General features: G+C 39.5%; 2 protein-coding genes across 4 annotated transcripts in view; one reads left to right on the top strand and one right to left on the bottom strand.

Annotated features, from left to right (window-relative positions):
* Positions 1-7,644, top strand: part of KCTD3 (potassium channel tetramerization domain containing 3) — a 55,342-nt gene extending 47,698 nt beyond the window's left edge. For 2 of the 3 annotated variants that reach the window (XM_072814574.1, XM_072814577.1), the window contains exons 15-18: positions 1,556-1,652; positions 4,601-4,785; positions 4,866-5,004; positions 5,979-7,644. In XM_072814574.1, the coding sequence (XP_072670675.1) occupies positions 1,556-1,652; positions 4,601-4,785; positions 4,866-5,004; positions 5,979-6,537 (980 nt within the window). In that variant the 3' untranslated portion in view covers positions 6,538-7,644. The remainder of the gene's footprint in view (positions 1-1,555; positions 1,653-4,600; positions 4,786-4,865; positions 5,005-5,978) is intronic. The other variant, XM_072814575.1, reaches the window with a different exon arrangement.
* USH2A (usherin) overlaps positions 6,680-16,406 on the bottom strand; it is a 691,295-nt gene continuing 681,568 nt past the window's right edge. The window contains exons 70-71 of the mRNA XM_072814508.1: positions 14,012-14,233; positions 6,680-11,826 (exon numbers count right to left, since the gene is read on the bottom strand). Coding sequence (XP_072670609.1) covers positions 11,737-11,826; positions 14,012-14,233 — 312 coding nt within the window. The 3' untranslated portion in view covers positions 6,680-11,736. The remainder of the gene's footprint in view (positions 11,827-14,011; positions 14,234-16,406) is intronic.

Here is a 16,406-nt window from a genome sequence, read left to right as displayed (position 1 = left end):
TGAAGGCAGATGCTTAACCAACTGAGCTGCCCAAGCATCCCACCACCTTTCTGATTCTCTCCTCCCCTCTTCACCATTGAAGATAGCCAACACCCGAGAACATTTTGTGTTCTGAATGAAAGGAGCCAATTTGGGGAGAGGAGTTGGCGAACCTTTAAGTGGGAGGGAGGTGTGGATAATTAACTGAGGTATGAAGAGTAAAGTTACATGAGAATCTCGCATGAAGGTAAAGATTGAAAAGAGAAGAGTTCCAGAGCCTTCATTCTTAGTTATTTTATTCATCACTATTTTGACTTTGGTTACGGGTTATTAAATGAGGACTATCATTTCATCTCAATAGAATCAGACTTCAGAAAATTGTCCAGTAACTGAGCAACTGTATAGCTTAGAGGGGAGCCAGACATCTTGGGTGAGAACTCCAATTCCACTAGGTAGGACCTGTGAGATCTTTGGTTAACTAATCTCTTGATGCCTTACTTTTCTCATCTGTAAAATGAAGATAATAATAGTGTATCCCTTATGTGGTTATCGTGATGATTAAAATGAGTTACCTGCAAAGCATTTACTGTGGCACATGGTAAGCATAATATGGGTATTTGCTAGCTAATCAAGAGGTTCCATTTATTAATGAGGTATGATTCATATAAGGTAAAATTATATCATATATCACATACTATTTGTGAATAATGAGTTGGCATTTTAGCTAATGAGTGTGATAACGAGAATTACTAGAATTTTTAAGTTTTATATGAAACACTTTTTTTTTTTTAAGATTTTTTATTTATTTATTCATAGAGACAGAGAGAGAGAGGGCAGAGACACAGGCAGAGGGGGAAGCAGGCTCCACGCACGGAGCCTGACATGGGACTTGATCCTGGGTCTCCAGGATCAGGTCCTGGGCTGAAGACGGCGTTAAACTGCTGTGCCACCGGGGCTGCCCGAAACACTTTTTTTCATATTCAGAATCTTTCTGAAACATGAGCTATTTACCTGCCTTGCCAAGTACAATCACGTAAAAATAATTGAATCTTTCTTTTTAGATTAAAAACTTTGCAGGATGCAATAGGCTTCTGATTAAGTAAATTCTGTGTAATGAAGTTGCACTTTATTTCTTTGAGATTTTGCATTTGGCTTTGCAAAAAAAGTAAAATCCATACATAAAGTAATTTTATTTATATATCCTTTTTCTGAAGTTACAAGAAACTGAGCACGTTCTTAAAGATACTACATGTAGAGCCTATATTTTAACAAGCCTCATTCTAGTACTGTCGTGTAGTCTTATGCAAATTAATGCCTTCCGCTTTGACAGCCTTACTGCATAAAATATAACTCGAAATATTACGTATTTCTTTTGAAAATGTTTAATGCAAGTTGGAGTACTTGGAGTACTGCATTTCGTGTCTGACTTGGACATGGAATACACAATGCCACATATTGATAGGCGTGAAAAAAAAAATTTCCCCCCCTTTGGTATTGATATTAACGTCCATTTTGTTCAGTGAAACCAACTGAATTTCAGTTAAGTTCTTTTGACATTGTCTGTTTTCTGACCAAGGGCCTTTCGGAGAGCGAGATGATCAACAGGTGTTTATCCAGAAAGTTGTTCCCATTACCAACAAACTGTTCGTAAGACTCTCATCTACTGGGAAAAGGTAAAACTTTACTACTATAGAGGTATTATATTCAGAAGCAACTTTTGTCTTAAAAAACCTATTGAATGATTTGGTGTATTGATATAAGTACTACCAGAAACAAATTGTTGGAGAAAGAAATCTAGTCCTTACCTTGTGATCATTTTAACTTAAAATCAAGGCAGTCTATTTAGTGCTTATATTCTAGGATTTATTTAAGATTTTCACTGATGCTGTGGACAGTTAAGAAGGACCAGGATAGAGCAAGAGCCCATGAATTTGATGGCAGACAGCTGAACTAAATTCTAATTTTGGCACTTGCTCTTACTAGCTATATAAATTCACTTGTTACTTTATTTCCCCGAGCCCCAGTTTCTTTATAAAATAAGGTTCACCTGTCTTGGAAGGATGTCAAAAGATAAAATGAGTTAAAAACCGGAAATAATCTTGTGTAGCCGCTGACACTAACAGATGCACAATAGAAGCTAGTTTCCCCTTCCTTTTCCATTTGAGTGAAATTTTAATTCTTTTTAGTTATTACATATAGCTTCAGATTGAGCTATACATTTCTTTTCTTTAAAAACATAGGATTTTTTGCATGCCAAACAGGTGAAAACGGTAGAATTCCTAAGAGAAGTCATTAAGGAGGTTATGGGTTTTCATATTAATGTGACTAACACTGCTGATATTGTTCAGCATATGATCTTTAATTTAATATTTTAATGAATAATCTCTTGGAGATATATTTTCTTTCCAACAAAGTCCATTGCAGTAGTCATCAGGAATTGTAAAATGAACGGATTCCAGAAAATGATTTTTATGTACTAAACCATCTTTTTGTCACTTGTTTTAAAAGAAAATGTATTAGAAGCCTGCAATGTAGTTAGAAGTTAAATTATCATCTTGAGAAATGTTAAAATCTTTGTGATTTATTGTGTTCTCTGCATATTCAGTGAAGGTGGGTGCCAAACACTTATTAAAACTGCTGCATAACATCCTATAATGATGTAGTATTTCATATCCTTGTTCAATTCTAATGTCTTCCTTTTCTGTTAAAGATTTATTTACTTATTTTAGAGAAAGAGAGTGCAAGCAGGAGGGGGAGGGCAGAGGGAGGGGGAGAGAGACCTGAGCAGACTCCACACTGAGTGTGAAGCATGATGAGAGATGCTTAATCTCATGGCCCGGAGACCTGAGCCTAAACCAAGAGTCATAAACCCAGGCGCCCCTCTTCTGTAACTTTATATAGTAGCAGTGTGTTCTAATCAGTTATGACCTCTGTATGACAAAACAAATTTTGTAATATTTTCATTTACAATTCCAGAGGAAACGTTTATGAAAATGAGAAATTGCTTTGTAGAATTAAATAGGAAATCAACCCTTTATGAAGCTGATGTGAAGCAGAGCTTCTGTTTAAAGACAGGTCAGATTGTTAATAGTGAGAAGTTAAATGAACAGGTTTTTTTGAAAGTGGGCAGCAGCGGGGACGCCTGGGTGGCTTCGCGGTTGAGTGGCTGCCTTTACCTCAGGGCGTGATCCTGGGTCCAGGGATCAGGTCCCATGTCGGGCTCCCTGCAAGGAGCCTGCTTCTCCCTCTGCCTGTGTCTCTGCCTCTCTCTCTCTCTCTGTGTCTCTCATGAATAAATAAATACATAAATCTTAAAAAAAAAAAAAAGTGGGCAGGGAAAAAACTTTGTCAACATTTTAAAGGAAGAAGTAATTCTAAGGAATCTAGCCCATGGGAAAAACAAAAAGTGAAATCATGTTTGTTGTCAAGCACATAGATGTATATTGTTTTATTTTACTTTATCTTAAGTGTAAGTAATCTAAAGGAACCTTAGTGCTTAAGACAAAATGACAGATTTTTTAACCTGAATATAATACCTATAAAAACAGTTATAGTTAAACTTTATACTCAGTGGTGAAATATTGAAAACGTTTCTCTTAGATTGAGAATGAGACTAGGATAGCCTCTATCACTGTATGTAGGCATCTAGTAATTAACCCTCGCCTATCATTTTTTTGCCCTGCCTGCTAGGAAGCTCAGCTATGCTTCATACTCTACTTTTATGTTTCTCATATTGAGAAGGATTTTCCCTTCCTCCTTTATTTTTTGACCTTGCATTTGCCTGGTACTAATTGTTCTTAATTTTTTTTTAATAAGCCCCCTCGTTTTGAAGTAGTCTGGGATAAATAATTCAATCAAGTACAATTTAGTCAACTCTTACTTGACTTTGGCAGATCATTTGCTAACATTATTTCTTGGTTTCCTAATTTGTCAAATGTGGATAATAATTGCTCTTTCTCAGGTTCTTTTATCTTTATGAAAATCAATGAAATAACCCTAAAAATGCTTTGAAAAAGTTAAGAATATTATCCTAATGAAGGTTGCTACTTAGACTTCTCCATGCAGCTTTTTCTTTTTCTTTTTTTTTTTTTTTAAAAACCTATTGAATGATTTGGTTTCAGACTTAAAATTTGCACATAAATTTTAAATGACTTCTCAAGATCTATCTATCTTTCTTTCTTTCTTTCTTTCTTTCTTTCTTTCTTTCTCTCTCTTTCTCTTTCTTTCTTTCTTTCTTTCTTTCTTTCTTTCTTTCTTTCTTTCTTTCTTTCTTTCTTTCTTTCTTTCTTTCTTTCTTTCTTTCTTTCTTTCTTTCTGCCTTTTTAGTTTTGTAACTTTCTTTTAAAGAATTACTCAATTCCCATTAAGGTTCTTTCTGGTTTTCTTTTAAGGTTGACTTAAATTATTTGCATTATTTCAGTTATTTAAATACATTGTTTTATAAGAGCCTATGTTCTACATTCAAAGAAATAAGGCTTGAATTTTATTTTTGTCAACCTGCCTTGAGCTTTTTAAATGTTTTACATATATGGAATACTCATAAGTAAGTAAGTAATTTCAAAAATCTGAATTATAAAGTGTTATTTGTTCCCCATGGTTTACAACTACATATCTTTTGCAGAATCTGTGAGATCCAGGCTGTTGACTGTACAACAATATCCTCATTTACAGTGAGAGAATGTGAGGGGTCCAGTAGGATGGGCTCCCGGCCAAGGCGCTACTTGTTCACAGGCCATACAAATGGCAGCATTCAGATGTGGGATCTGACCACTGCTATGGATATGGTTAACAAAAGTGAAGATAAGGGTAGGTTCCATGTGGAAAGTTGTTTGTCACAGGGTAAGCTTTTGACATAAGTGATGGTAATCAGTGTGTGTTTTCCTAAGATGTAGGTGGTCCAACTGAAGAAGAGCTGCTCAAGTTACTGGATCAGTGTGATCTGAGCACATCTCGCTGTGCTACTCCTAACATCAGTCCAGCAACTTCTGTGGTTCAACACAGCCGTCTCCGTGAATCAAATTCTAGGTAGGTTAAAGAGTTGTATATTGCCTCATAAGTTCAGTTGATTGCTTTTTGGGAAATTGGCTAAGATGTAATCACATAGTTGTTGAAAGCCATGTTGTTCAAGGTACATTTTTAATTCAGACTTTATGTTGATACTCTAAAATTTTTTTTCTAATTTCTCATCTACAAGCATATCTGATAGAAAAATATTTTTCCCTTTAACTTATTTTGTGAATCACTGCCAATCTGGATGCCTATTATGTGATCAAGAGTTTATTTAAAGGAAATTAGAAAAACCACATGTCACCTTGGATTGTATATGGAACTTTTTTGTTCCTATTGCCTTAGGGACATATTAATTAAAGGGATTACATCATCTGTCTAATCTTATATTTAGTTATTCTGCACTTTTAATATAGTAGCATAGTATATCTTCTAGTTAGAGCACATTTTAAAAAACCAAAATTTGGGATGCCTGAGTGGCTCAGTGGTTGAGTGTCTGCCTTCAGCTCAGGGCGTGATCCCGGGGTCCCGGGATCGAGTCCCACATTGGGCTTCCTGCATGGAGCCTGCTTCTCCTTCTGCCTGTATATCTGGCCCTCTCTCTGTGTGTCTCTCATGAATAAATAAATAAAATCTTAAAAAAAAAAGAAGCCAAAATTTGAACTAAAGACCATGTATTAAGTTATATCAGTTCTTCCTCGGTTTTAAAGAGTTTCTCCTCCCTAGCTTTTTTCAACTATTCAGAAATCCAGCTAGACTGAATATATGTATGATGTATTATTTGCTTTGGTAATTTGATACACAAATACACACCTGCACACACACTAGTATATAACATAGAGAGTACTTAAGTAAATTTTTATATGTAGAAATAAGGATATGTCACTCTGCGTATAATCAAATAATGTCTCTTCATTGGTCATTAATGAGATGTGCCCCTGAAAAATCCCAGGAAGAAATCTGAATTATAATTTTTGAAAACTGTATTTCAGCCTCCAGCTCCAGCACCATGAAGCCACCCATGAAGCAGCGACATACGGTTCCATGAGGCCTTACAGAGAGAGCCCTTTATTAGCAAGAGCGAGGAGAACTGAGAGCTTTCACAGTTACAGGGACTTCCAGACTGGTAATGTGAACAGAAATGTAGAAAGAGCTGTCCCTGAAAATGGTAACTCTGGGCCAATACAAGCAGAAGTAAAGCGGGCAACAGGGGACTGTAATGTGTCAGAGAGAAAGTCTCCTGGAACAGAAATGAAAAGTTTGAGAGAATCAGATGGTGGATTGGAAGTGCATAAAATAGCTGAAGGTCTAGAATCCAAGAAAAGGTCCTCAGAAGAAGAAAATGAAAATAAAGCGGAGTTGCGGAAGAAAGGGGGATTTGAAGGAGGAGGATTCCTGGGAAGAAAGAAAGTTCCCTACCTGGCGTCATCACCGAGTACTTCTGACGGAGGGACGGACTCACCCGGTACTGCATCCCCATCTCCTACGAAGACCACTCCATCTCCTCGGCATAAAAAAAGCGATTCTTCAGGTCAAGAGTACAGTTTGTGAAAACTCACCAAAATAATAAATAATTGTTTGTTAATTTAGATGAAAGTTCATAACTTTACTGGATTTCAGTACATTAGCTTTTACACCAAAACTTGACAAATTTAAACTGGAGTTCATGGAGTCTCTTTTTAACAGAATTGCCTGGAGTAAGGAGAGAAAACAATTTTATCTCTTTTGACCTTTTGGAAAGTTTTTGATTCTTTTTTTTTTCTTACAAGTGCATTTAACAGATCATTTGTAAAGCAAGAGTCCATTTCAGTGTTTAGCTACTCTGGATTTTGGAAGCAAAGTACCAAGTCTTAATAAGATGAGCGTCTTTAAAGGCATAGGGACCAACAGATTGTGTTCCTAATCTTGGTTATGTTTGAGATTTTCTCGCATTGTTATGTTAAGTGAATCACATTAAATCTCTTTGGATAGTCTCCCAACACTTCTTATGATTGCCACGTGTTTACCAGGTAATTTAATGAGGTGCTATGTTTGTGAAAAAATACCGAATTCAAAAACACTATTGATGTTGAACAGCAGATTACACTGTGTAGTAAGCAGTCCCTTTGGTGTTTTTTTCAAATCTTCGGTCATTTTCTGATTCTCATTCTTGGAGTTCTTAAATCTTAGCAAGTGTCACCAACATTAAATACTCAAAGTCCATTTAAACTTTCTTTAAGGTTGGAGTAATTGTCTGTGTTTGAACAGATGAAATAAAAATAATAATCAAGGCTAGAGCTTTGAGTGTCCAGAAGGAAAACTGTACTAATTGTCTGTCTTGTTTTATTTAGGGGCCACCATGCCCACCCCGCCCCCCGCTGCCGTTAATAACGAAGATTATTAAGTATGAATGTGGCCATTTTGTTAAGTTTTTGAGACTGCAGTTCTCAACTTTTGGTTAAAGGTTTTGGCTGCTGTACAAATGTTATTTTAAGATATATTTCGAATTGTGACAACAAACATTTTTTGTACTTTTTTTTCATTGGAATAATTTTCAAGTTTCTGCAAATAGGACAACTGTAAATTTAAAGCATTAAGCATTTATTGGTGGATAATGTATATATTCCCCTTCCAAGAAATGTAAGTGAGTGAAATTGAAATAAATTCTTTAAAAGTTTACTATATTGCTAGTGGTTTCACAACACTTCTCTTGTATTTTATTTATCAATTAAGTCTAATAAAAATGATTAAGACTCTGTGTTCTCGGTTAAAGAGTAGTTATGCTGTTTGAAGTACACCTGCAGGAGTTGGTTCGTGTCTTCTTTCCGAGGTAAGAAGTGGGGAGGGCGGAGAGAGTGGAACGTGCATGAAGGCTGCCTTACATGGTCACTAGGGGAAGCGTCAGGTACAACATCACTGCCATATTACTAAGGATTTGCCATCCTCTCCAGCCTTCTTTCTCATTATCAGTCATGTAGAAGGTGGGTGGGCAAGTAAGAAAATGAACAAAAAAGTCGAATTTACCCAGCCTTTTCCAAAAGTGAAAGGCCATGACTGAGGGAGGGGCTGGGGGAAACTATTCTATAGTAAATCCCCATAGAAAGGCAACCCACTCGAGCACGGGTTGCAGTGTACCACGAGTCCGATCTCCTTTTTTCTCTCACAAGAGTCTGAACCTGTGGCAGGGGTTTGAGGCTACTCTGGCACTTTGTAACCTTGAGCAGATTATCCCTGCTAGGCCTACGCATTTTCCTCACACCTACCTCATTCGGGTTTTTGTGACCGAAAGAAAAAACTTGAGCTGAGTCCATATACTTCGTGTTTGATGAAGAACGAGAACAGAATTCTAATTCTCATGATGAGTTTTGCAACTAATTCTGTACTTTTAAGTCCTCAGAAGTACTGTCATGCCAGTTGGGTGGGTACTGTTACCCTCATTTCCGAGATGAGATCACTGAGGAGAAGTAACGTAGCCACAAGGCTTCGTCAGCTACCAAGCCAACTTTTGAAGCCAAGTCGGCCCGTTTCAACTGTGTTCTAGTTCCTGGCCTTCTCATCTAGACGGATAACCTCGCAATCACCTCAGGTTGTGTGTGCACATGACACGCCCAGGCCTCCCTCCAGACCTGTTGAATCCGAATCTGGTGGGTGGGACTCCCCCTCTGAAAAAAAGCTCCACAGTTGACTAAGGTACATCCGATAGTTGAGAGAGTACCGAGAACATCCTGTTTTCTTCAGTGGGCTCCCCTTCATCATCATGAGCTGTTAGTGTTTCAGAAACCAAACTTGGTTTATTTAAGATTTTATTTATTCGTGAGAGACACAGGCAGAGGGAGAAGCAGGCTCCATGCAGGGAGCCCGACGTGGGACTTGATCCCGGGTCTCCAGGATCAGGCCTGGGCCAAAGGCAGATGCTAAACCGCTGCGCCACCCAGGGATCCCCCAAACTTTGTTTACATTGAAAAATTAAGCAAACTGTCCTGAGATGAATTTACATATCTGTGCATTGGAAATAAACTACTCATTGGTGACATAATTAAGTTCTTATCACTGAGTTATTCCATCCGGCCTATGTTTTATTTACAGGTTGTTCAAGTTGAATTATACTGATGCCAACATGATTTTTAGATCAGCATGAGGTACACTGACAAATTCAAATTGAGGTTTTCCATTTAGTGGAAATGACAACAGATCATGTCCAAGTACAGTTTTTGACAGAGCTTATAGAAACATCGCTGCGCACTCTAACCGAACAGCTAACCTCAGGAGTAACAGTAGTTCTGAAGCCGAGAATGTGGCTCCTGCAAGTGGTAAGACCTGTGTCAGGAGACTTAGAACCAGTTGAAAGCGATTTGTAGAGAACTGCTCGCCGTTTGCTCCGTACAGGAGAAGTGGTGCCAGGAGGACAGTCCCTGGGCACAGCCTATGGCTCCAGCCCACGAGTTCTTCTACGTTGTTTTCCATCCCCGGCTCTCGACTCTGGAGCACACCGATGCCCAGCCGTGTGGCAGGCAATGGACTCAATCTCTAGGGACGAGTCTACGCTTACATGAGGCTTGGCACACAATACCGTTTAAAATAACAAAATCCTGGGCTTCTCTGAAATGCATAAAAGTAAGGTTAAGAGTGTGGCGGGGGCAGTGTCCTTGGTGGGAGCCATCCAGGCTTTTTTGTCCAGTTATGGGATCGAAATGTAAATGATGCAGCTAAATGAACTCATAACTAAATGTCTAATTCGATTAAGTGGAGAATGATTTAATATCAAATCCCCCCAGTTCTCTATTTGTGTTAAGTTTACAAGCCGTGATAAAGGTACGTAATTTTTCAAAATGAGGAAGACCTCAATCTCCTAAATCCACCTGTGACTAGCAACTCGTATTTGCAGAAGAGAACACCAAGGATAAAGATGCAAATTTGACTGGAAAAGACCACTTTTTCCCTCTATACCTCAGGCAGCTCGTGTGAATCAGAAACTCAGCCGTGGTGAAGGCTCACTTGTGCCAGCTTTCAATGCCCACTTGACCCAGGATCAACAAATGGAATTAAAACCAGTAAAAATTAGTCAATCCTGTGTTTCCATTTTAGAATGTATAAAACTTTTGGCGAGGAAAAAAAAAAAAGTCTTAAAATTTGTACATCCACTGCCCAGCGTGCACAGTTATTTCAGATTTGTTTGCCTATAGTAGTTCCAACAAGGGAGCAGAACTTCTGTTTAATACTGGTCTGTGCTTTTGACACTAAGAGTTGGCAAGTTTTGTCGGGAGTCCATCGATCTGAGGAGCTGTTCTTCCACAGATTTGGTTAGAGTCCCCGTAACCCCGAAGCCCACAATCTGACTTGTGTTGAACCAGAATAAGGTTATCCCTTTTTTTTTTTTTTTTTTTTTTTTACGAATTTTTGCCAGTTCAGCTTTGGGGGAATCTACGTCCCTTTGGATTAACTCACAAAATCCTTCCGAACAATGTAGGAGACCTATAGATACAAAACAGCTTTCTGGAGTCATTCAGTAGACCTTTAAGAATAAGGAAGACAGGTGGTTGTTGTTGTTGTTGTTATATTGTTTTCCATGAAGAACAAACTAATACCTTACATTTTATGTTGATGACTTGGGGAAAAAAATCTCCCTTGCTGTGGGACTTTCACCAACGACTAATCCAAATAGAGCAGGTGACAGAAATGGAAATTGGGACTATGGGATTTCATCAGCGCGTAGTGACCCTAGGGCTACAATAGTGAGTTCTCGAAGATGAAGGGGTACAGTAGAGTCCTAGACACATAGGCTATACGTGGGTGTGCTTATGAGCATCTTGTGTTTACATGGAAATGGTCACTTACAGGGCTTCAAAACTGGAAGGGACCCAAAAAGTTTCCTTTTTAAATTCCACAAAGGCTAATGAAATAATGCAAATAGAACAATGGTTTCCCAGTGGAAGACGCTAAATTGAAGATGTTGGTCGGTATTACTGGGTATTCAGCCAATTGACAGAGTTTTATGGAAAGTACTGGAGCTTCAACACCGTGTAAAATATGTGGGAAATAGCTCTTTCGGCCTTTTCAGAAGATTCATAAATGCAAGAACAGAGGTCTGTCAAAAGTTTGGTGGAAACTTTTTTTTTTTTAACTTTTTTTTTTCAATTAAGGTTGGTAAATATCCCTAAACATTGTCATTAAATTGAACTTTTCGTCCAGTGTGTCTCACCCAATGCAGTTTTTTTTTTTTTCTTAACAGATTCATCTTGGCCTGAAATTAGGATTTTATTTTGTAGCTATGACCGTTAGAATTATTCTTGCAGGATCATGTCACTGCATGGGAATAAGGGGCCAAAAGGAGCAGCAGTGACATCCTCTCAGAAAAAAAAAAAAAAAAAAAGAAAGAAAAAAAAAACCCTGCTTTGTTTTAAACTAGTAACTACCCTTACTTGTAACAACTGTGGGCCAATTTGCAAGTGTCCCTAATTATTCATTTAACCAATGGAGTCACTGTTTGAGCCAAGTGAAAATTATATGCTTATGGAGCTTCCACAAAACAAGTATTTTCATACTGAGAGTACCCCTTATTTCAGATCACCAGAAAAGCACAGGCCTCTAAAAAGAAAGAACAATTTCAAAAACAATCCTTGTTTGTTTGTTTGTTTGTTTTTAAGGATTACAGAAAAAAAAAAAAAAAAGCAATGGCTTTTCAGCATATGCGGTGTGTCGGTCAGTGACAACCCGAGAGGGAGGGAGTATGCAGCAGGCACTTCAGCTGTATGTCTTGCAAGGTTCCATCTCTCACAGGTGGGTGTCGGTGAACGTGGTGTGCTCCTTAGTCACAGAGCTGAAACCCTTGATGGCATTCATCAGGTCCTCTTCATCCACGTACTGAAAGAGAAGCCAATCGTCATTGGTTAGGACGTTCACTGTCAGTAGTGTTTGCCACTGATTGACAGTTCTGTCAATCCAATCTAAAAAGTGCTCAGAAATAAATAAATAAATAAATAAATAAATAAATAAATAAATAAATAAATAAAATAAAAAGTGCTCAGAAAGTATTTCATTGAGGCTAATACCTACCTGACGCTCAAAACTAAGCCGTGGCTTGACACTGCCCTTAAGTTTGCCCTGTGGATAGGATCCCGTCACATGCACACATGAACCGTGGGCTGATCCAAAATGGCACTGGAGTGTTACTGCGTGCCATACCTTAACCTTTATAAGCCTCAGTTTTCTCATCTGTAAAGTGGGGAGATTATATTTTTTATATTTTATTTTATATTTGTGTGTTTTATATATGAACGCAGATATACTTAAGAGTTAGTTCAAAGGGCAAGCAGGAGACATGGAATGCATGCTGCTGTGCTCCGCTGCTTCCCACTCTCTCACTGCGTCTTGTGTTTACTGAATAGGGCTAGTAATATTACGTATAATGTTATAATGAGCAGATGGTTTTCCAAGCATTGGCAACGTCAAAAGCCTTCACTTAATTGCCCTGCACGTTGGCTACTGCAAGCAAAGTTGGCCATAGAGTTTAACAGTGAAGACTGGGGGCTCTGTAATCAAATGATGGTTTTAAGATCCCAATTCCATCGAAAAATTACTGTGTATCCTCGGGTAAGGACACACATGCATCTAAGCCCTCGATGTGTAATGTTGTCTCCTATCAACTTGCCATTGTGCGTGTCAAAGATGATCAATTAACAATCCCTTATGTTTCAACCTGATATAATTATTCCTGCCATTTAGAAACTTTGGGTCTGGAATGGAATCATGGAATTCCATAGCCATCACAATATCAAGCAGGCCCACAGTTTCAAAATGAATATTTTTCATTGTAATTGGGACCTGAAGCCAGGAAACCTGCTTTATTACTTCCCATTAGTTAGGAGTCTTCATGGAAGTCCTTGACTTTTTAGTGAAGGAGAAGTGAGAACTGAGATGAGTGGAAGGGTCCCAAAGCCTCCGAGGAGTAAGCGCGAGGGCTAGGTTCTTGGTTGGCTATCTCTACTAGCTCGCTGCCTCAGAGGAATGGTTCTCCAGTAGACGTCTCTAGGTAGTTGGCATAATGCAGAAGTTTGATGGTTGGTAGAAATGCTAGGATTTTGTCCATTTCAGCCTCTAAGGACTTAAATAAATATTACATAATAATGAGGTTAACTTTCAAAGAGTCGATTATCTGTATCCACTGGACTGAAATTATGAAAGGTGAAGTTCATAAACAGCAATATCTTTATCAGGATTTTCTAAGTTTTTTGGAAAAGAACCATGGAGCCTATTAAAAGAACTATTGGGATCCCTGGGTGGCGCAGCGGTTTAGCGCCTGCCTTTGGCCCAGGGCGCGATCCTGGAGACCCGGGATCGAATCCCACGTCGGGCTCCCAGTGCATGGAGCCTGCTTCTCCCTCTGCCTGTGTCTCTGCCTCTCTCTCTCTCTCTCTCTGTGACTATCATAAATAAATAAAAATTAAAAATAAATAAAAGAACTATTATATCTCCTCTAACCACCAACCAGAAGGGAAAAGGTGATTTTTTTTTTTTTTTTAGTTTTCTTTTTTTCTTTCTTTTAGGCCAATTCCAGTGTTCCCGGTCACCTTCTGCCTGTGTGTCTCTTCACTTACTCATAAATTCGTTTTCTGAGCATCTATCGTACGCTCAAAGAATGAGACAAAGCTTCCACCCCCAGTTCATCAAACAGTTTGTAGTAATACTAGTAAAGTAGGTCATTACAAAATACATGGGCAAATGGTCAGAGTGCTGCAGGTGCTGTGAGGCAGCATCAAAGAAGTACAGAAAGCTCCATGTCACCTTTTCACCAGTATTCTGGAAGGTTGATCAAAGGCTCTGGAGGAGGGGCTCTAGGGTGGCTCAGCTAGTTAAGCCTCAGACTCTTGATTTTGGCTCAGGTCATGTTCTCAGAGTCATGAGATTGAGCCCCACTTTGGGCTCTGGGCTCAGTGGGGAATCTGCTGGAGATTCTCGCTCTCCCTCTTCTCCTCCCTCCACTCTCAAATAAATAAATCTTTTTTTTTTTTTTTTTTTTTTAAGGCTCTGGATAAGGAAATCAACTCACCAGTCCACTATCGTGGCCCATGATGGTTTCCCACAGCGAGTCATCAACCAAGACTTTCTTGTCTTGAAGGTCCATGAGTTGGCTGACACTGCGGTGGAGAGAGCCTTGGGAATAGGTTTGGCTTATTTGGCTCTGACTTGGGATCCGAAGTACGGATATGCTCCGGTTGCTCCTAATACTGACGGGTGTCCCAGAGTGGGGGATTTTGGTATCGGCTAATCCCTGAAAAGAAAGTTGCTGTTGGTGAGCAATGTAAAGAAAATGGGTTTGAAATAAGACAGAAGACTGTGTGTCACACATTGTCAATGAAGGGAACACTCCACATCCTCCTGCAGAACTTAGCTTCTCTAGAATATTGTGGTAAGAGTGAGATGATAAAGTCATATTAGACACCCAGTGTTCTTAGCACCTGGGGAGTTCATGCGCTAGTGCTTTGGGTCTTATGTCCGGTAGACAAGGGCTTGCTGCATTGCAAAGTGGTTGGGGGAAGGAGATGGATGGTTGGGTTAACAAAGTAATCCCTTCATGGGTCACCACAGAGCTTGTCTTGAGATCTCTGCTTTCCCAGAGCAAAGTTAATAGTGATCTCTCATGGTTGCCAAATGAGCACGGCTGTATTAGATTTTTTTTTTAATTTTTATTTATTTATAATAGTCACACAGAGAGAGAGAGAGGCAGAGACATAGGCAGAGGGAGAAGCAGGCTCCATGCACTGGGAGCCCGATGTGGGATTCGATCCCGGGTCTCCAGGGTCGCGCCCTGGGCCAAAGGCAGGCGCCAAACCGCTGCGCCACCCAGGGATCCCTGTATTAGATTTTTAAATTCCTGGATTTGCACAGGGAAGTGGACTCTTCCCACCTTCTCTTCTCATTCATATTCTTCTATTCTTCAGCCTTCAACATAAATCAGGTCTCGTATTAACGTCAGAAAGACAAAGGCACCATGTGATTAAAACCCAGAAGGTGCCGGGATACCTGGATGACTCAGTGGTTGGGCATTTGCCTTCGGCCCAGGGCATGATCCTAGAGTCCCAGGATCAAGTCCCACATGGGGCTCCTGGCATGGAAACTGCTTCTCCTTCTGCCTATGTATCTGCCTCTCTCTCTCTCTCTATGCCTATCATGAATAAATAAATAAGTCTTTAAAAGATTTTTAAAAAAATAAATAAAAAATAAAAATAAAAAAAATAAAAGAATCGAGAATGTGCCATGAGAAAACCTGGCTGCTGTAAACATCTGAGATTTGATTTAGCTGGACCAATCAATGAAATGTTCCTGCTTTTCCTTGTGCAGTCAACACATCATGCAAACGCTCATGCATTCATGCAGCACACAGAGGTACCTCAAAGTGCATGGTGTAACTTTTTAGGGTAACGTTGCTTGACACATCAGATATATCGGCCACAGAGTCAAACTGAGAACAGATGGGGAGGCACCAGTCAGTGTTTGGAACAAAGGAAATGACCATAACACAAATTCTTTGTTTCTCTAATGATCGCATAATCTTACAATCATTCTGAGATGCATCTCGGGGTCTATGTGTGTGTATATACGCACATCCTATATTTCTGCAACTAGAATCCCACAGTGAGTGGAATGTAACGGCTTAGTATTTAAAGTGAGTTCTATTGGCATTGCTTGTTTACCACTGCAGAGAACGAGAGGATCTGCAGACAAGTAAGGAAATTACAAGTACAGCCTAGGCTTGATCTTGAAAATGTTAACACATTACGAAAGCCTCTCTCATTCCCTGACACCTCTGCCCATTCTCCTCTTTTCGGAGTGGAGCCTAAAATCCTCTTGCCGGTACGCGTCTGGTGTCAGAGGGTATCTTACCTGTTCAGAGGACAGGAGTGCCTGGGACGGGGTCAAAGCAACACTGAGAGCAGAGCTTGTCGTGTGTGTGTGTGTGTGTGTGTGTGTGTGTGTTTTGCAGGGATAGCTCTTATTGATCTACCCACGTGAAAAGAAAATCTGAGATACTGAGCAGGTGAATCCAGCTTGATCCTATTCAGAATCTTAGCCACGGATTCTGGAGCCCATGGACACCAGCAATGGCTCTTTATTTTGCTCTACTAATGCAAATTCTACTCTCTTTTGTTTGGCTACCCTTCACTAATAATATTCCAATTTTGAGAATGGTTTACTTTCAAAATTAAAATCAAAACAAAACAAACCAGAAGAAGGCTTGCAAGTCCACGCAAGGGCCGAGAGGTGTACAGACACTTTGGCAAGGCCCCAGGAACCCCACGCGGCCACACCAAACCTTACGTGAGCTCCAAGGGCCGGAAGTTGGAGCGCACCAGAGGCCGCAGGGCCAGCCGAGGCTACAAAAACTAACCCCAGATCCTGCCTTGTTATTAAAAAGATTTTGAATGCTAAAAAAAAAAAAAAAA

Source organism: Canis lupus, chromosome 38, assembly GCF_048164855.1.
Source record: "Canis lupus baileyi chromosome 38, mCanLup2.hap1, whole genome shotgun sequence".
NCBI classification, from domain to species: domain Eukaryota; kingdom Metazoa; phylum Chordata; class Mammalia; order Carnivora; family Canidae; genus Canis; species Canis lupus.
This window is presented reverse-complemented; position numbering and strand designations above follow the sequence as displayed.